Below are 20,376 nucleotides of genomic sequence, written 5' to 3'. Positions count from 1 at the left end.
TGTGTGAAGGGGGAAAGAAAGACGGGGGAGGTTAGCTAGTATTTATCCAGTTGACTATACACGCGGCAAGAGGGAGTGAATGAGAGGGCGTGAGAGCAGAGAGCAGGAGTTTCGGTGCCAGTCGGGATACCAATCACGTGCACTCTACAGTCGGGAATTCCGAGTTTGTCACCTCCTGGTTCGCTGTAAAATGATTAACACCCTTAAAGTGAGTAAGGGTGTAAGTCTGTCTGCTACAGGCCGCCTTACACCCAAAAAAGGGTGTCAACTAGGGTGTGACTATGACACATCTACGCTTTTATTCACTTTTAATGGTGTAAATAATTTCACAGTGATACTGAATAAGCACTTGTGCGGCTGACTCTCTGAGTTCATGAGCGGTGAATCCGGCCTCCCAGGAATTAAGCTTCAGTAAAAGTCCGATTGTGCAGTCTGCTCCAGGCACTCCGCAAAAAAAAAAAAAAAAAAAAAAAGTTAAACGTACCACTGCCGGCTACAGAGGGCGCGAAGCCACCTGCCAGCTTTGGAGGTGTGATATACAGCCACGTTTTGTCGTAACGTATGCGCTCTTAAACGAATGCGCACCCATTTGTATGGCTTATCTCGCCACACAACGATAATCGTCATGTGCCTTGCTTGCGTTTCCTTCCTTGAAAACGCTGCCAGCTCCCGTTACCTTCCCGTCTAGAATGCTCTGTCATGCTGATAAACGCGCACGCCGTTCGTGACTCGGCATTAGCGGGCTCGCCGCGTTAAAGAAAGGAAATGCGGACAAGACAGATGACGATTACCGTTGTACGGTAAGATAAGCCCCGGAGGGTGCACATTTGTTTACGTGCGTGCACTTAGCATAACTATAGCAGGTGGCGCAGATGGCATATACAGAGGTAAAGGTAGAGCGGTAGCGAATGCTTGCTGAATATCGCTGCCACTACACGACACAACCTATTTGCTGGCAACGCAGGTACGTATACGATACGGCGTCTGACATGCCGTGCGATATGCCTCTGAAAGACGGCTGCTGGCACAGTCGAAATCCCCGTCCAAGTCAGCGAATCGAGCGAACATAACTTGCTGGCGCATCTGCACAAAATCTGCTTTCGAGTTGGATGGGCAGCATTGTATTTGCCACTGTACATATAAGGTTTGTGGCCGACCATGTAGCATCCGACGAACTTTGTGAATGGCAACTGTATTATAGTGCCACGTGGCTGATTCCCCCATTCCGCACGGATTATTGGTTTCTCGTGCTACTGAAACGCCCTCACAAATTTTATAACGGGCCTAAAGTGTTGACAAACAAAGCAGATGTTACAACCTTTTTATTAATTTTTAGCGGATTGGTGGCGCTAGTTACGAGTGAGGGATAGAGCAAAGACGTGTACAGTTGTGCACCTGCACCCAATGCAAAATACTTCATTATATATGCGCTATTTGCGTCGACACGGCTTATTTCCAACGCAACCTCGGGACTATACGCTTCTGACACCTGCGTGTAGCTCCTATAGGGGCATTGTCACCGAACGGCTGGAGCCCGTTCTGGCTAACCGCTCTGTGTACTTTGCGCACACGATCGCTGGGCCCCGTATTCACGCTTGCGATTTGGAACGAAACGATGCAGCGGTGAGCACAGCGACGAGTGCGTCTGCAATCTAGAACATGCGATATTTTCTGAAGTGCAGTTTATATTTCAAGATGTACTGCAGCGGATGACGTCAAATGGACGTCATCCACCACACTCGGAAGCGTCGAGACGACTGCTGTACTGCAAAACGTGCTCTATAGACGACGGTTGCGGGAAAAGTAGAAAAAAAATAGAAAATATGCAAGGACAACAAGCGAGATTACGCGAGATAACGAAAGGGTATATCAGCATTGACGCGGAGATGCTTGTTTTAGGTCAGGGACCCTGCGTGTGCCGCTCACGTGTCCGAGCCATATGTATAGGCGGTCTCATGACAGTTTTCCTCCGGTCAAATTTCTCGGTCAAGTGCGTGTGCCAGAGCGCTGATAACAATTTAACGCTACGTTCTTCTATCTTTTCTTTTTGTGTGTGTGTCATGCGAAGAAGCATCGTTTGCCTTTTTTGGAGGCACGCTCTTGCAGTGCCTGACGACAGGGCACTTTATCGTAGCATGACAACGGGAAAGACGTGTTTGAATACGCGAAGTATATGTAGCTGCTCTTCTTATTGCAGTGCATGGCGTTAGGGAGCTTTAGCTGCTCGTTAACGAAAAGCGAGCCGTAGTTGATTATGCCATGCAACATCCTTCCTTGTTCTTCTGGTGCCTGGCGTTTGTGAGCAGTATTGCACAGTAACGACGAGTAAGACGTGGTCACTAAGACGAGTAGAGAGAGCAGGGATGTAAGGAAGGCAGGGATGTTAACCAGTCAAGAGTCTGGTTGGCTACCCTACGCTGGGGGAAGGGAGAAGGGGAAGAGACAGAAGGGAGGGAGATAGGGTATAGAGACGTGCGCGGACAGTCGTGGAGTCAAAACTGCTCGTGCGAACCAGGCGTTCTGAGAAAGCACAAAAGTGTCTTCACTGCCTTCTGAGCTGATGATCGGTGGGGACGGTGCTCTAGTACTGTCTGTTCACTCAGAGGGCGGTCGCCTAGCTTCCTGAACGCGTTGGACAAAGACTGTCTTTGTGCTTGAAATGGAGCACAGTGGCGCAATAAGTGGTCAACAAGTGACGAGTGAGACGTCGAGAAAGATTCGCGGGGGAAAGCCACTGCCCTAGCAGTGCCTGAATTTAGGGGGCTTTAGCGCACCGTAAGGACACGGGCGAGGTGGCGCTGAGTATGCGAAATATATCCGCGTTTTGATCGTTGTGCCTGGCTTTCGGGAGCTTTAGCGCACAGTATAACGGCGCGAGCGAGATTAGATTGAATATGCGAAGCACAGCCGTTCCTGTTCCTGTTATGCATATCATTCGGGAGTTCCAGTACACCTGTTCTAGTACACCGGTTCTAGTACACCTGCTGTTGCAGTGCCATGGTGCTCGGAAGTAAAAGCGCACAGCAACGACGCGAGCGAGATGTTGAATACGCGAAATACAGCCGCTTTTGCTTGCAGATGTCCAGCCTTCGAGAACTTTAGCTCACCGCGCCGTCGAGCTAACTATATATATATATATATATATGCGAAGCACCGCCGCTGCTGCTCTTTGCTCCTGCAATGTCCGGCGTTCGGAAGCTTTAGCACAGTACAACGTTGAGGGACATCCGGCTGAAGCGTAGCCGCTCAGGCGGCACGCGCGACCCCTTTCATTTTCGGCGAATTCGCGGTTGCGCAGCCACTTAAGCCCAACCCAACGAAATCCGTCCGCGGCCACCAGGCGGAGCCATCGATACGCCGCGCGCGCGAGGCTGTGTCGCTGGCCGACGCCTCGCGCAGCAAAGAGGCCGCACTTTCTGCGCACGTAATCGCGGCTGTTCCATCGTACACAACCGCTGTATCTGCGACACCCTGCAGGTAGTATAGTACTACGTGCACACGCCTCCCCTGTGCAGCCGCCTCCGTTGCCGCCAGTATACGGCCTAACACTCAGTTCCCCTCCTCATCGCCCACCCGTTTGCAAATTAGACTCGACCCACCCTATATAGCGTTAATCAAACCGGAATCGTCGGCGGTCCGTGTGAGCCGTTTCCAGGTTTGATTTGCGACTATAGTCGACACGCCTTGGTTGGTTCGGTGTGTTTGTTTGAGTGTGTGTGGGGGGGGAGGGGGGAGGTGTGCCGTAAATCGTATTTTGCATGCGTACGCACGTGCCTCGCCTTTAGTTCGAAACAACAACAAAAAAAGCTGGGTAGGGGCAGAGGCGCGTCTGTGACAAGCCTACAGCAGAAGGCGTGTCCAGACGGCAAGCATAGCCGCGGGACCTTGCATACATTCGAGCGCGATTGCGGGTTCACGTATCGCCGGAAGGTCGGCGCGACCGGCAACGTACGTGGAGCATTAATGTCGGCAAGTGTTTAATCGTGACGTATGTATATGTACCTTGAGTCAACCTTCTCGCTGCTCTCTTTGCAAATGAGATGCGGAAAGACAAACACTGCAGACGCCGCCGGCAAGCCTGTACTCGGTCAGACAAACGGCGTGCCGACGTCAGTTTCGTAGCAGGCTGCTCGGTGGAAACGGCCGCTGTAATCGGCGCCGCGGTATCGTATCGAGATGCTGCCTCTATGTTACGTAGGTCGATGGGGGCGGAATGCGAAAACGCCCGTGTACTTAGATTTAGGGGCACGTTAAAGAACCCCAGGTGGTCAAAATTTCCGGAGTCCTCCACTACGGCTTGCCTCATAATCAGAAAGTGGTTTTGGCACGTAAAACCCCATAATTTAATTTAATGTTATGTAGGTAATCTAAACGTGACGATGAGAAGGCGCCGCTCCCACTTGTACTCGGGATTTATTCGACGACGGCGAGAATGCTTAGTTGCCTGGGCAATTTACTATTATTAGGTTGGGCAGATCATTTAAATGGTCGCGGAGATGAAGAGGCCCAAATAAAATTAAATTATTGAATACTTGTTTCAAATAACTGTGGCAGGTGCCGTAGCGAAGGGTTCCGGGTTAATTTCTACCCCCTTGGTTTCTTTGCCCTGATCACAATGCACAATACCTGAGTCACCCTTTTTCTTTTTCATTTCATTCGGCCCCATTGGAATACGGACGCCGCTACCTGGACGCGTATATTCCCATATATCTTATGGGGCATGCCCAATATAATATTTGGGAACTTAAGGGTTTCTGTGTGGGATCACATATGCTCAGGCAACAAAATTGGACAAGCGGCTGTAGCGTGAACAGATGTTTATAGTGCTGCAAGTGCTACTGTGCGGTGTGGTGACGGTATACCGCGACAGTATTTGACTGTGATTGTATGTCTACTCTCCTTTCTTTCGTCATCTCTACTTTTCTATCCCTTTACCTCCCCCTCCCCTCTCTCCCCGGCGTAGGGTAGCAAACCGTATCTACCCATCTGGTTAACCTCCCGGGCTTTCCCCTTTCTGATGTCTCTCTCTCTCTTTCTAGATAAAGGTATCATGGGCCTGCACACGTTCTATATATCTCTTTTTGTGATAGGGTGTCCTGTAAGTTATATGACAATGTACAGCTGGTATGATATGATATGATATGATATGATATGATATGATATGAGATTATCATATATATGTTATGTATACATCATTCGATATGGAGGCACGTCTTTTTTCGACAGGGATGGACTGGCACTTTGCGAAGAGTCATCGTGACGGGACTTAACTGAGATGCACTGGCGCATGGTTTGTCACAGATATCGTTTGTCACGAAAAAATCGGCGCGTCAAAAGCAGGCGTACTGCCTCCGTTTTATTACCTCAAACTTGAGATCTAATGTGGCTGCTTGGATTGCGCGGCTTTATTATAGCCAATGGATCCTGCCCAACTTGTTCAATTTAACGTGCTTCTAAATCAGCACTGGAATAACCCTGCCTTGTAGGACTCGTTTCTCAAGAACGACTTTGCTGTACCGAGGGCCGCATATCCCAAGAAATTATGTTTTTTTTTTCAGCGCTGGTTATGATGCCTTGGAGGAAAATGGGCAGGCTGTTCAACGCAAGTTTCGACAAACAGCTGCTTTCTGAGGGCGAAAAAAAAACAAGTTTTCAGTAATTTGGCCTTACACTTTTTTTTGACAAAACATAGCAGTTCAAAGCTGCGCAACTTTTTGTGCAATTATGTATATCAAGATCATCTTGAAATTAACCAAACGTGTTTCTCAGGATTTGATGCTTTACTTAGATAGTTCTGCAATTTCGGCATGTCGTACTCTATACTGAATAAAATTTCGGCCTAATAATTAGTATTTGGATAAGGATACGCAGCGTTTATCTCTCCTTTCAAATACAATGCTAACACAATACAGTTACAATACAAATACGATACATAAATACAAATGCAATACAAATAAAATACAGCACTATACACCACACATACAATGCAAATGCGGTACAAGTACGATACAAATACAATACAAATATGAATTGGTACAAAAAGCGCGAGCGGTATCGCACGATACCAGACATGTACAACTGAGGCATTTTTCAGCGCTTCTGAACCGAAAAATTCAGTGTATAAAAGGACAGGACATTAAAATTTTCACAATACACCGAATGAAAGTGCTTTAATTCGGCTTATTGTGAAAAAGTAAATTCTGTGTGTTTTTTTTTTCAAGTGCCAAAACCACCATTTGATTATCAGACATGCCTTAAGACCAGCGTCCTCTCTGTCCTCTTCCGTTCTTACTCTCTGAGTTTTTTCTGTTCACAAGCGCTAAAAATGCATCATTTGTACGTGTCTGGTTCCCTGCTATACCACTTGCACTTCTTGCATCAATTTGTATTGCATTTGTACTGTATTGTATTTCTAACCACAATACCGTGCATCGCATTACTACTGTACCTAAATTGCATTTTTGTGAACGTCTTTGACTCGCTCAGGCCCTCCGCGCGCGTGCGCGAGCTCACCGTGGCTTTCTTCCCCCTCGCCTCCCCTCTCTCTCTCTCTCTCTCTCTCTCTCTCTCTCATTTTTCCATTCCCACTTTCTCGTCCACCAGAGTGGGTAGCCAACCAGACGTATTTCTGGTTAACATCCCTGCCTTCTCTCTTTATTGCCTCCTCCTCCTCCTAAATTGTATTTTTGTTACATTTATATTGTGCTTGTATTGCATTTACAATGTGTTTGTATTGAATTTGTGTTGTATTTGTATTGAATTCGTATTTTATTTCTAATCTATTTGTATTGATTTTGTATTGCATTCGTGTTGTAGCTGTAGTTGAACACAGATATAAACGCTGCTTATATGGAAAGAAATGCGGTAGGGTAGGTGCCGCGCGCCGTTCATTGCGACGCCCGTGCCTACCTCAATCAGAGCCGATTAATAAGCGGGGGCTCCACCTTGGCACGTCGCACTCGTGCCAGCGCTTAGGACGCGTTTGCCCACGTGTCACGGGGTCATTTGCATTCCTGCACTTCTTTTAATACACGTATAGAGACAGAAAAGATCGATGTCCTACGAGGTGGTGAGAAAAAACGTATCTAAAAAAACTATCCGAAGATGGACTCAAAGTAATTTCCCGCTATGCCTGCTAATATATGCTGCATAGGAACACTTATATTGGTTACCTTTATTGGTTAGCACTTAGAAGCACGGGACTTACGTCACGTTGCCCCACCTCCGGGATCGAACCGCGTTACAAAGCACATTGGAACTCTTGCGAGAACGCATTTCGTTGCATTGGTGTCAGGATCGCCCCGACAAGCCATCATCTCTGGTTGCGCTGTCTCCGGGGATCGGGCCGCATTACATGACTGGACAGCCGGTTCTAACGTGGCTTCTACATACGCAAATTGGGATGGGCAATTGACACTTACAATGTGACATTTACGGACAAACGTGACCAACGGGACACTTAGGGAGTTTACAGAAAACTGTGGGTCTAAAGTTATTTAGCTATTCACTTCGGTGCCCCTTTAAGGTGACACTGAAAGCAGCAACACCGAATGAGTTTAGACGGCAGAAATATCGCTTTTAAAGCTATCTTTTTAATTCATTCAATAAGACAGGGTTGGTTACAGGAAGCGAAAAGTAAAAAGCCAGAACTTACTCCCATCTCTCAATTTAGCCCCCAAATTGCAGCGCGCCTTGACGGCATTGTCTGGTTAACCTCCCTGCATGCCTTTCCCTTATGACTTCTCTCTCTTCTCTTACGTCATTGTGACGTCACGGTCTTTGTATTATTTGCTTTGCAGCTTCGGTCGTTCTAAGGGAATGGGGGGGGTGCATCTAAACGCGCACAAATGCTTTGAAAACTTGACAGGTAGAGACTTTAGTTCGTTTAGAATTGATAGACAGTCAAGTGATGCCAGTACACACTATGTAAATCCATGACTTCATGAAGGGCCATGCGGGGATCTCAAAATGGTGTCGCCGCCGCCCGTCTTCTGCGCGCCATTTCTGGCTCACACAGACACTTCTCGCGGTAAGAGTCGAGCTTCTTTTACTACATTAAAAGATATATCGTTAACGTTCTTCTCTATTTACGTCTGAATGAGTAAAGAGCAAGGCGCAATAAACCAGGACAGAAGAAGAACATAAACGACAGGACCGGTGTTCTTCTTCTGTCCTGGTTTATTGCGCCTTTCTCTTTACTCATTCAAGCATGAACCAACTAGCCCAAGCAAGAGTGTTACTTGAGCCTATTAGTGTCTGTATAAAATGCACCGCTGGACAAACGCAGCATTCGCGAGATCTCTAATTACACTGCGTTAGCCGACTCCAACGTGGCAGCTTTTGAGTAGCACCGTGTATAGTTTGACCTTGTATTACCGCTCTTAGCCTTCCTCAGGGACACCACGGTCTCGACCGGACATTTCAGTTACCCGTTACAGCGAGCGCTTGCGCGTGTTGTGCACGTGCGTAGTACTACGCCCGAATGCGTCGCTCCACATGTCGCCAACGTCGTCCGCGTCACCTATAGCGAGCCGGTCATCACCGGCCGTGTGGCGAGGCAACCGTCCGCAGCATGCGTCCATTAAAGAATTACCCTTCGTCTCTCTCTCTCTTTCCGGCGTGTACATGCAAATACCGTCCTCTCGTCGGTCCGTCTAATCGTCTGCCATCCTTCATTTACCCACATAATGGCACTCAATCCATGACTCCTGAGCGACCACGGGTAACCTGTTCTGTACTAACCAAAGCCCGACCCGGTTTTCTATTTTTCTTCCGCCTCCTTCTCCCGTGTGCCTGACACCATACATTTAGCCCCTCCTCAGGACGACATTACGAGTCTTCGTCCGGTGGAGAATCAAAAGCGTGTGTGGCTGCGTGTACAGCTATTGCCATCAGCATTAGGCGCCGTCAGATGACAGTGCTAAGCGGAAGTTGACTCTGCGATTAATGGCTTATGCTCGCGCGTTCTCGGGCATGTGGTTACAGGAGAACGATTTCGCGCGTTTTTTTATTTATGTATTTATTTATTTTTTTGCTATGGCATTGATTCCGAGGATACTCTTCATCACGTGCCGGTAGTAAACACACATGTTGTTGGTATTTGCTATGCGTATGAAACTGTCTATGCAGCCGTATACCACGTGCGTGTGTGTATGTGGTTTTGGAGGTTTCGTACGGGACAGCGGATTGGGCGGTAGAGGCGCTTTTTGAAGCCTTGCAAGGCAACCGGGCTCTGTTATTCATCGATGGGTCACCTCTATAGCGTGGGCCTACGGGGGGCGGAAGTGAGATTGAGGGGTGAAGAGGAAGTTTTGATGGCGTTTTCGCTTGCCGCGTTTTACGCTCAGTGATTATTAGGATGGGCTGGTACGCACCGTGAGCTGTAATTTTCTTTTTTTTTTGCCCGTATACCTTCGGTGAAATGCTGCGTTTGATTCGCCGATCTTGAACCCCGGCCTAACCGCTTTCTCGGGCCTTCTGTTTCGTTGGCGATTGTGATGATGGTGACGGTAAAGTGACCTTGCCGTTCGAGAAGTGGCAGTGTGTCAGGGAATCGGTGAGAATAAAGCCCGTTCAACGATGCATTGATTGCGCATGAGTGGTGTGACACGGAATTGTTGCGCGATAGTGTGCGCGTGTGAGTGTTGGATTGTGTGCCTGCAGTTCGTGTGTGAGTGCTTGTGTCTGCGCACGTTGTGGGCGCAGGTGTTTGCGTGTGTGACAGGGTTAGCTTTTGACGCCTGTGTGTGCGTGCGCGTTTGTTTGTTTGTTTGTTTGTTTGTTTGTTTGTTTCTCACAATCGGTGTAAAGAAGAAACGCGGGTTGCATATACCCGAACGAACGCGGCATCTCAGTGCAAATACGTTCTCTCCCCTCCTAGGAGCCAAAAACGAATGGCAGAAGAAGCCCGCAAGGCGAATGCATTAACGATCCGCCCGATCGAGGCTGTCTCACCTCGGCCGGCGTACGTCAACAGCGGACTGAGGGTCATTACCGACAGCTACACAGAGCGAGTGCAGCGCCCTCTCGGGGCTGAAAGGGTGGCTTTTGGCAGGAAAGGCAGTGCAGGACGAAGGAGTGGTTTGGCCAAGTTTGGCACGGGCTTGGGGGGGGGGGCGCAGGGGGTGGCACGTGGGGTCGAGGTAATGCGAGAACGCCCGTGCACTCGTGTCCATCCCGCCATCGTTGGGAGCCGAATTACCCCCGAACGACGCGCCACTTAGCCGTCACTTTTCCACATTGCGGCAGTCACTTTAGCGGCGGTCGTTATTCATAGCGGCCGGAGAGCATCGGAAGAGACAACGATGGCACTGCACGTAGAGAGAGAGAGAGAGAGAGAGAGAGAGCTAGGCTGTGATCGAGACCTCGGAAGCCGCCAGGGCGTTACGACGGCCGACCGCCATCGACATTAGTCCAATTATGCGTCGCGTAGGCTCGCGAACGGCAGGAGGAGGAATGCCGTTCCGAGTGGTGTGTTCCTGTAGGCAAGCCTAGCGCCATGGCCGTCTGGGCCTGCAAGTTTGTTTGTTTGTTGCTGCTGTCTTTGTTGCTGCTGCTGCTGTCGTCGTCGTCGTTGTTGTTGTTGTAAGGAGGAGATTTCGGCGCGCTGGGCCGCTTAGCTGGTCTCGTGGTCAGGAAGCACCAGAACTGTGGCCTTGTATACGCTCACGCACAGTGCTCGGAAAGAAACGTGCGTGCCACAGGGATTGTGCACGTGACACTGTTGGAGGAGGGGCGCACCGACACCTTTTTTGAACTCGACAAGAAAGAAAGAAATGTTTGCGATCTGTGGACGAAGCTTTCGCGAACGTGCGAGCCAAATAATATCGCGCCGCATGCATGCATCGAGGAGCCCGCAATGTCGCATAAAAAAAAAAAATCGCTCGCTCGCTCTCTCTTACGCCTTCCGACGTGTGTCTATTATTGACGCGGTCTATCGGCGTCACAGACCGCGTGGGATAGCCCATATTTTCCAACCAGTGGGCTATTGTACATGACCGTGAGTTACTTACGAGCGAGAAAAAAAGTTGAGAAAAAAGCTGAATACTTCAGCCAAGTGTGTACGCTACCCGCAGTGTCCGGATTTCCAACCTGTTCCAGAGATACTAAAGGTTTATTGACATCTGACTAGGGGTGTGTACCAATTCTGGCCGGCATCGGAGACAGTCTATACGTTGACAGCTAAGGAGACAGCTTCGAAGCCATGTAATGGAACGCGTTTCTAGCCGTCTCGAAGACGTATGGAAGACGCTCCTGCGACGCTACGTCACCCCACGGCCACAAGAAAAAGTTGAGAAAAGCGCACGTTATTTCTGTACTGTAAGTCTTTGCGCCTGCGAACCTATGAACACACAAGATAACTTACATTAAGAGACGTGGGATAGCGTGTCTGCGTTTTCTTGTGCGCAGACAACCTCCCTATTGGCTTTCCAAGCGTCCTGCTCAGCCGGCATCTTGTTATTATTATTTCTTTTATGCAAAATACTGCAGGCCCTCCTCGGGCCCATGCTGGAGTGGTTACAACACGGAATGGTGTAACCACTCCTGTATGGGCCCGAGGAATGTGAACATGGAATGTGAACATGTTTCGACAGGAAAGTAGCCTGCATCGTTTTGTAGTTCGATGCTGTCTTCGCGAAGCTGTCCACTTTGACGCCTTCGTGAGAACTGGAACGAGACTTAAGATAGCCGCTGTCCACTTTAGCCGTCTACTTAGCCGTCTACTTTGCCGTCTACGGCGAGCGTTGGAACACAGCCTAGGTAAGCCTATAGCGACAGGCTTGGCAATGCTACTCCAGGTGAGACGATGAGAGATCAAAGAAATGGGGCGACAGAAAAAGAATTACCAGAAAAATGCGCGCGCCAATCGACGCTTACAAGCGTGCCAAATGCACCACATTACGCAAGTCGCTTGCATCATCCTCGAATCCGGCAGGGAACGTTATAAGCGCCTAACAGTGGGTCGCAACTTAGAGCCTAGGACAAACGGCCACGGTCCAAGAGCGTCCCGCAATTCGAGTCCCCACGTCGCGTCGCAACGTTTAGAGCCGAATTCCCCCGAGGACAGCTAGCCGTTGCGACTAAGCGTCTGCAAATGCAAATTAAGTTCACGCGTCGACACCGCAGCTGTGGGACACAACATTCGAGCGAATACGATCGACGCAGGCAGGCACGATCACGTCTGTCGTCATCAAGTGGCATATAAATGCTACAGTCCTTAGTGTATAGTATGCGAGCAAAAAAAAAAGAGTGGCGTACAGTTAAAAAGAATTGAATTCTGGGGGTTTTACGTGCCAAAACAACGCTATGATAACGAGGCACGCTGTATAGTGAGGGAGTCAGGATTAATATTTTAACCGCCTGGGCAATTCTTCAACACAATAGCCTCGGGTGCCAACAGCACTTTTACATACAACCACATCCTACACAAACAATAGAGCAACCTCTACACAAAGCCGATACATGCGACATTCACAGACACTTCTCGCGGTGGCCATACCCGAGACCTTTCAACCGACTTATAATAACCCTGGTGCATCGACCTCTAGTAACCTAACAGGCAACTCAACAGCGCACAATCATGTTAATATAAAACCTCACTATAATGAATGTCTTTCGATTGGCGACTAGCGGATTGAATGCCTTTCGATTTTCACACATTGAGAGTGCTCGATAACGGGTCACATAAATGTGTGTCGAGTGTGGCTCAATCGACGCCGCCTTAGTTTTAGTCAATTAAATATGTGTCGAGTGTGAGTCAGTTGAAGCTTTCTTATCTTCGATCAATTAAATCTCTACCGAGCGCACTCGTTGGAAATTGACGTTGAATTGATTTTCTACAGACTCAAGATAAACTTGACACACAGTCAATGGAAACTCAAAGTGCATTTCTTTTTTCCAACTGCTCGTTCAAGGCGTCCTCAGGTGTTGCAGTGCTCAAGCTTTTGACGCCAACTGCAAGCGCGTGCGTGTTTTACGGACAAAACTGCATTCCTCGAGTCGACATAAACATCGATATCGCCGAGTTTCCTGCGGCAGTACGAAGCGAGAGAGCCGATCTCGTGTCGGTCCTCTTGATCCCGATGTCCTTTATTCTTAGATCGACCTTCCCGCGCCGCTTTTATTGCGCGGTTCGCGGAATTACGCACGTTGCGGGCACTTTCACCGAGATTCCTTGCCCGATTTGCACGTGCAAAGGCGCGTTATCGATAATCCTTTCGCTTCCGCTTGTCGTTACAGGGAAATTTTTGGCCGTCTCCTTCTCCGAAATATCTTTCTCTCTCTCTTTGTCTCTGCGTCGCACGCCCCGCGATGGCGTCGGACGTCGGTGTCCGTAATTCTCGCCTCGTTGATCGTGGCCTGACTCAGCGATGCCCGTGTAACCCCAAGGCCGCCGTCTCGACGACATTGCAGGGGATTAACCTGTATTATATGTGGTGCTACGGGGAGTCGCAAATCCGGTATGTACAAGCGCGTGCAGTGCTCGCGCATGTATACTTGGATATCATTATCATATTATTATTATTATTTTTTATCCGCCGTAGCTTTCCTGCGATTCGAAACATCCTTGAGTCCAGCAGTGCGTCTTAGGTAAACGGCATCAGGCTTCCGCTGCAGTTCTTACTTTTCGTTTTTCTGTCGTCTGCTTTAAATGTCCTTCCGTCGGTGGCGTTTTTCTTATGCGGTTAGCATTCTTAGGATACTTCGCGCACTTTCCAGGATGTTTCTTTCCGTGTCTCTAAGTGTTTCCCCGCCAACGCGGTTCAATGTGTACTCCTTGGTCCGATGGATAGAGCGCCGGACCGCTGTGTTGAGGCACCATAACCATAACTACCATCGTAGTTATTATTATGGTACCTCAATGGTTATGGTTATGGTGCCTCACTCACCCTCGTCTTAAGCAAGAATTACTTTCCCACCCTCCATTCATATCACCTCGTACTGACCATCGTTATAAAGTGCTTGTTCCTCGTTGTCACACCAACCAACACTTTCATTCTTTCATCGCTCAAACTTGTGATGATTGGAACCACTTGCCCACCTCCACTGTATCTATTACGGACCCCAGTGACTTTAAAAATGCGCTTGAATACCTAATATTTGTTACCTAATATTTGCTTAGTTTTTTTCCCTATTTATTGTTCCCACTCCCTTCTGTAACGCCCTATAGGCTCTGAAGCTATACAAATAAATAAATAAATAAATAAATAAACCGGATTCGGAACCAGCCGTTCCACCAACTTGGGTCCCTAAGTAGGTTGCACTGGGTGTGTGAAGCTTCTCAATGAATCTTTTTGACGCCTACTTGGGTCAGGTATGTGCCAGTGGGCATGCGCATTATTTAACTCACTCAATCTCTTTTGCGCCAACTTGGCTAACTAGGTATGCGCTGGTCTCCAACATGGGTCACGAGGTATGTGACGCTGGGTACGTGGCGCCCGTCAATGAAAAAGAAATCCTTTAAGATGTCTCCCCCGCCGAGCGGAATCGCAGGCACGTCATCTAAATTCAAACGCGCTCTATGCGCGGACTTCCCGGCGGCGCCGCTAGGTGGCGCGACGTGTCCAGTTCTAGGGCCGCGCGATAGAGGAACTCGGCTGCACTCACGCTTCACACACGACGCGCTTTGGCGCCGGAAATACGTTGTGTCGCTGTAGCGACACACCGTCGTATACTTGCCGTCACCCGATTGCCCTCATAAGCCGTTGTCGTGCAATCTTCGTCATTGTGCCGTCGTCATGCGTTCGCCGTCACGCAGTGGTCGCGATGCCAGCGCCGGTCGTTCTATCCTCGTCATTCTAACTTCGTCACCCAACTGTATAGTCGCGCAGACCTCGTCATACCGTTGTCGTGTCACGTCCATCTTCGTCACGCTGTGTGTTTTATCATTCTCGTCGCTTCAGTAACGCCATCCCATTGTTATTGTCCTGCGGTTGTCGTCCCGTCGGCGTCGGTGATTCGTCATTCTATCGTGGTTACGATGTCGTCATTCAATCGCGATTATGCCGCCGTTCACATGCCGTCGTCGTCACGGCGTCGTCCCCGGACAGTCGCTATCGGGCATCCGTTGTCATACCGTCGCCGCCGTGCCGTCCTCGTCGGGCTATCGTCGTCATTCCAACTCCATGCGTTTGTCGTCATACCGAGGCGCTCACGCCATCGTCGTCGTACGCTCGTCGTCATCCAATTGTTCTCGTGTCGGCATTGTCACGCTGTCGCCGTTGTACCGCCATTTAAGAATTTTCATTTCATTGTCATCACGCCGTTGTCGTCATAACGCCTTTGTCGTTCCATCGACGGAGCGTTCCTTCTTTGTCATTCCGTAGTCGTTAGTGCGTCGACGTCATACAGTCGTCGTCATGACGTCGTGCTCAAGCGTTACTATGGCAGACGAGTGGCATAACACCACGGGAGGATACCGGATTATTATGCCACATATAACCAAAGCAATGGAAGTCTCTGAATGACAATTACAGATGTTAAACGAACTTGACTGGTGTATCGCTACATTGCTCGCATGCTAATCGAATTACCATTCGATAATCATCGTGAGGTGAGTTCTGCTGTAATTTTTTTCCTCGGACCTCTCTATGTAATCAGTTGACAAATAAGTTACTTCGAATTTCATTTACAGGCAAGAAATGACAAGTCCGAAATGGCATGTCACTCTCAGTACTCCTTTGACGGCTGCATCGTTGCGACTGCTTCGACGTCACTTTCTTTCGCTAGTAAAGTTTCCATCGATTGCTTCTGTTTTGACGGCCGACAACAATACGTAAAACATTTCTTTGAATAACGCCGTTTGTGAGACCGAGCAATGCGGCGCTACTGCTCAAATTGTATCAACGCATATGTGGCTGCTTAGTATACAGACGATGATGGTGGTATTTCTTCATAATGTGTTATTAGCCTGGCAGTCAGTAACGCCAGTTTCCCGGACACAAAGCCATTCATAATTGTCGAGCAGTCCCGCGTGACTAATCAGTGGTTAATGGTCTACGGCTTTTGCTCGCATGTTTGGCGCGCAGAGCAGAGGAGGGCCAAATAACAACGAAACGCTGACCGTCAACTAATCTTTATTAGTACCTCATATAGGATAGATTTTGATGATCCGGGGTTCTGCAGCGTGCGCGCAATCCGCAATTCACAATTGTGTTCATTCCGCCTCAGTAGAACGTCGTCGCCGCGGCCGAGATTCGAACCCACGACCTTGCGTTCATCAGCAGAATGACATTGCCATGTACTGAGCCAAAGCGGCGAGTAATTTTGATATAGATAGGCAAATTGTTTGTTTCGTTGATTGATTGATTGATTGATTGATTGATTGATTGATTGATTGATTGATTGATTGATTGATTGATTGATTGATTGATTTGTTGGTTTTCTTTCCAGGCGGGGAGTAGGAGGAAGGAGAAGCCCGCTGGAGTGACAGAGGAGACCGCCAGGAGGCGGGAGGGGCGTCCAAGATGACGACCGAGGGTGGCGGCGGCATTTTGGAGCAGGTGGCCGAGCACGTGGTCGAGCAGGTGTTCCAGCACATGGGCAAGAACGAGACGGCCGCCAGCACCGAGCCGCTCATGGAGGGAGAGGAAGAGGAGTACTTCCGGGCTGCCGCACCCATACTCTTCCTCTTCGTCAGCTTCATACTCGGAAGTACGGCTAATTACTCGCTCTTTTCCGTGCACTGAAGCAACGGTGCCATCTAGAGCACTCTAAAATGCTTCCTCCGAGATCTAGCTGCGCCCGATCTCGGGGGTCACGTCTATAACAGTTTCCACCAAATAGTTTGCTAGCGGCAAATGTGGCTGTAGTTTCTGCGGGACCCTGCAAGCATGGTGATTATGGGCCTTTCACGAATTCGCCTAAACTATCGTCCTTCTGGCTCGGAAGGGTATCGTGACTTCGCCAATTGATCGCTTTCGACAAAGTATTGCGTCACTAATGCAACAATTGGCACTAAATACGCGTGTGCGCGCAGGCACTTTATTGCCTTGCCGTGCTCATGAAACTGTGACTGCTCGGAAATTCAGAAAAAAAAGAAAGAAACGTAAAGAGTGAATTGCGTCACGAGAAACATATCTCAAATCGCAAGCACGAAGTTTAAACAGATACACATACCAGCCACCACGGTGGGTGGATGGATGGATGGATGGATGGATGGATGGATGAATTGTTGTTATGACAACGCCCTCTAGAAATTAGTAAGACAACGCCCTCTAGTAGAGGGCGTTGTCTTACTAATTTCTTTAGGAAACACGAAATAAAATTCAAGTTTTCTTACGATCCATCCGTTCGCACGCGGTGCACCACATAACATTACTATATGTTACGTAACCTACGCAGTTGCCTTTGTATACCTGCATGGAGGTTATCTGGCGACGACGCTCCCTGTCAATGCCAGGAGCCGCTAGTTTGTACGTGCAGCAAAGCTGCGAAATCTATTTATTTATTTTGAGTCCTAGCGTGTAGTGATTTACGTCGAGAAAGGTGTGCAGTAGTTGCAGGGCTACCTCGCATACCAGTACTGATGGAAGTACAGTGAATAGTCAGTGTCTGCAACATGGCTACACAAAACCACGACAAAAACGAAACTGCCCTTGCGTTTATGAGAACGCGAGAGAAGACAAAATAGAAGAATGCGCAACCGAGCTACACTGTCAAACATTACAAAATATGGTTCATTGATTGCTATTCAGCAGAAAAAGAAAGTCGGGACTGTCCCGGTAATTCGGGACGGTTGCCAACCCTAACTGCCACATATTACTGAATCTGGCCAGCTATCTGGCATCGAATGCGAATCAGCACAAAACAAGAAATGAGAGCCTTATTGTCTCTCTTGTTAAATTCGAACCAGGAACCCCACGACTGTAGTGCGGATGCCATGCCATTGCCTCCACAACCTCATTGCGTTGTCTTCTTTAAAAAAAAAAAAAACGTTGACCTGACACTCCTAGTTTACAAGCTTGTTTTAACGAGGCCTTTTAATTAAAGGCAGCCTCTGAAAAACTGAAGCCCGTTCTTTCGCGATATAAATCTCACACTTATCACTCACCGCAATATACAAATAAAATAAAATTGGCAAGATATTTATCGTGTACACGCCATCCCCTATTCTCTGTCATGGCCAGCGAATCCTTCTACGTCCCCGTAGAAGGACCCGAATTGCCCTAAACGTCGCGAATGTAGTTACTATAAACATGTACAAACTTATAAATCGTGTCATAGTGCAGCGTAGCGGTTAAATGTTATCCCATTCCCCACAGATTTATCACAGGTAAATTCTTCGACGTTTCTTTTTCAATTCTGCAACAAGATATTCATCAGTAGTTTAGCATACACCGCTCCCAATTCGTCGTCATCAGCGTCCCGGGCAGCACCAGAACCGACCCAAACGGTCGCTGATCACGTCCCAATAAACACGTACGAACGTGTGCAAATCGTGTCCTAATGCACCGTAACACTGAAATGCTCTCGCATTCTCGTATAGTTCATCAGACGTGACACCTGCAACCATTATGTTCTTTTCCTTTTTCTCGCAGCGCTGGTGCGCTTCCTGCTGAAGCGGCTCAACATCCAGATGCCGTACACGGTGGTGCTGTTCGTGTTCGGCGCCCTGATGGGCCTGGTGTCGCGCCAGTACGAGTCCCTGCAGATCTACACGTACCTGGCGCGCATCGACCCCAAGCTGCTGCTGCACATGTTCCTGCCCATACTGATCTTCGAGTCGGCCTTCGCCATGGACGCGCACACCTTCATGCGCTGCTTCACGCAGTGCATACTCATGGCGGTGCCCGGACTGCGTGAGTGGACATCCGACGACACTTCAGTCAATCGATCAGTCGGTTCACTCAAACAATCAATCAATCAAACCGTCTCGCAGTTGCTTAGACCCGATAAGGGAAGCATCAGAGATTACCAATGTTGGAGTCGATGAAGAACTAAAGCGCCAAACAGACGACACAAGAAGAGACACGGAAAGCGCTCCTCCGTGTCTCTTATTGTGTCGTCTGTTCGGCGTTTTAGTACTTCAGTAACACGCGCCCATAGCTCAACAAAAAGTTCTGACTTAATGTTGGAGTGTTAGGCTAATCGGTGCTGCGTATTCGATGCCTTTTTTTTCCCCCAGCGCATGAGACACGGGCAACAGAATGAACACACACACAGAGCGCTGAACTAACGACTGGACTTTGTTTTCCTGAGCGCAGGTATAAATGCGCTTTGCACCAGGAAAACAGGAAAGACGACAGATGTAATTGAGGCACAAGAAATGCAATCTGCAGGGGAAAAAGAAGAAAGAAAAAACATCCTGCCTCACGTGTCATTTACTTCAGGATAGGAAAACGCACCCCTTTTCTGTGAAAAGGGGTGCGTTTTCCGAAATTTCCCCTTTTCCGAAATTTCTTGCGCTTTTTACGATTTCTCTTTTAAATCTATCTTTTCACGATTACACGCGCTTTATCAAAAAGGATATCATTTTTATCTAGCGAGTGTAATCGATTAAACATTAATTTAGTGACAGCGAGTCAGTCAGTCAGCCGAGAGTACATTGGTAAAATTGTTTACCAACGCACAAAGTGTAACCAATTCGCTCGACGATATACACTGTGTTCCACGTGACTGCAGCCAAACGATAAAAATATGCGAATGTCGCGTAGCTGGACAGAACCAAGGTAATGTTGTTTGCCGTCGCTTGGAGATACTCAGATTATCTTTTTCATTCCGCCTAATTAGATAATTAGTCTTAATTAATCGACTTCTCAAATATTATAGTTAGATGAAAAGTGTGAATAAGAAAATTGTAGAGCAACATGAAAAACTGCCGATACAGTTTTCGGTTGCTCGATAAGTGGTACAAAAAAGTGCTTTTCCGAGCGTGGAAGAAGCCCGCGAATACACGCAAAGTGCCTCCAGCGGCCAGTCGCGCTGCAATTTTGCGTGCATTCCGGGCTTCTTTCACTCTCGGAAAAACACTTTCATGTAGCCCGTATTGAGCAACGGAGAGCTGTATCGGCAGTTTTTCATGTTGCTCTACAATTTTCTCATTCACACTTTTCATCTAACTATAATATTTGAGAAGTCGATTAATTAAGACTAATTATCTAAGCATGCGGAATGAGAAAAATAAATAATCTGGGTATCTTCAAGCCACGGCAAACAACATTACCTTGGTTCTGTCCAGCTACGCGGCATTCGCATATTTTTAGTGTTCGGCTCAAGTTACGAGGAACACGCCGCATACTCGCTAATACGTCACGCGAGAGTCGTAACCAACGCCATCTGTCGTTGCCCTGTCGCATCACACGCTGTCACAACTGCGCGTTTATACACCACTCAGGGCAGTGCGCATTACGCCGCAGCAGCGTATAGCCCGTGACG

General features: G+C 48.4%; 1 protein-coding gene across 3 annotated transcripts in view; it reads left to right on the top strand.

Moving 5' to 3' along the window:
• The window catches only part of LOC142587915 (sperm-specific sodium:proton exchanger-like), a 289,836-nt gene that overhangs the window by 231,201 nt on the left and 38,259 nt on the right, over positions 1-20,376 (top strand). For all 3 annotated transcript variants that reach the window (XM_075699286.1, XM_075699285.1, XM_075699287.1), the window contains exons 2-3: positions 16,393-16,653; positions 18,540-18,800. In XM_075699286.1, the coding sequence (XP_075555401.1) occupies positions 16,467-16,653; positions 18,540-18,800 (448 nt within the window). In that variant the 5' untranslated portion in view covers positions 16,393-16,466. The remainder of the gene's footprint in view (positions 1-16,392; positions 16,654-18,539; positions 18,801-20,376) is intronic.

This window comes from Dermacentor variabilis, chromosome 7, assembly GCF_050947875.1.
Source record: "Dermacentor variabilis isolate Ectoservices chromosome 7, ASM5094787v1, whole genome shotgun sequence".
In the NCBI taxonomy this organism is placed as follows: domain Eukaryota; kingdom Metazoa; phylum Arthropoda; class Arachnida; order Ixodida; family Ixodidae; genus Dermacentor; species Dermacentor variabilis.
Note: the sequence above shows the minus strand (reverse complement) of the source record. Positions and strands in the feature narration are given on the sequence as shown.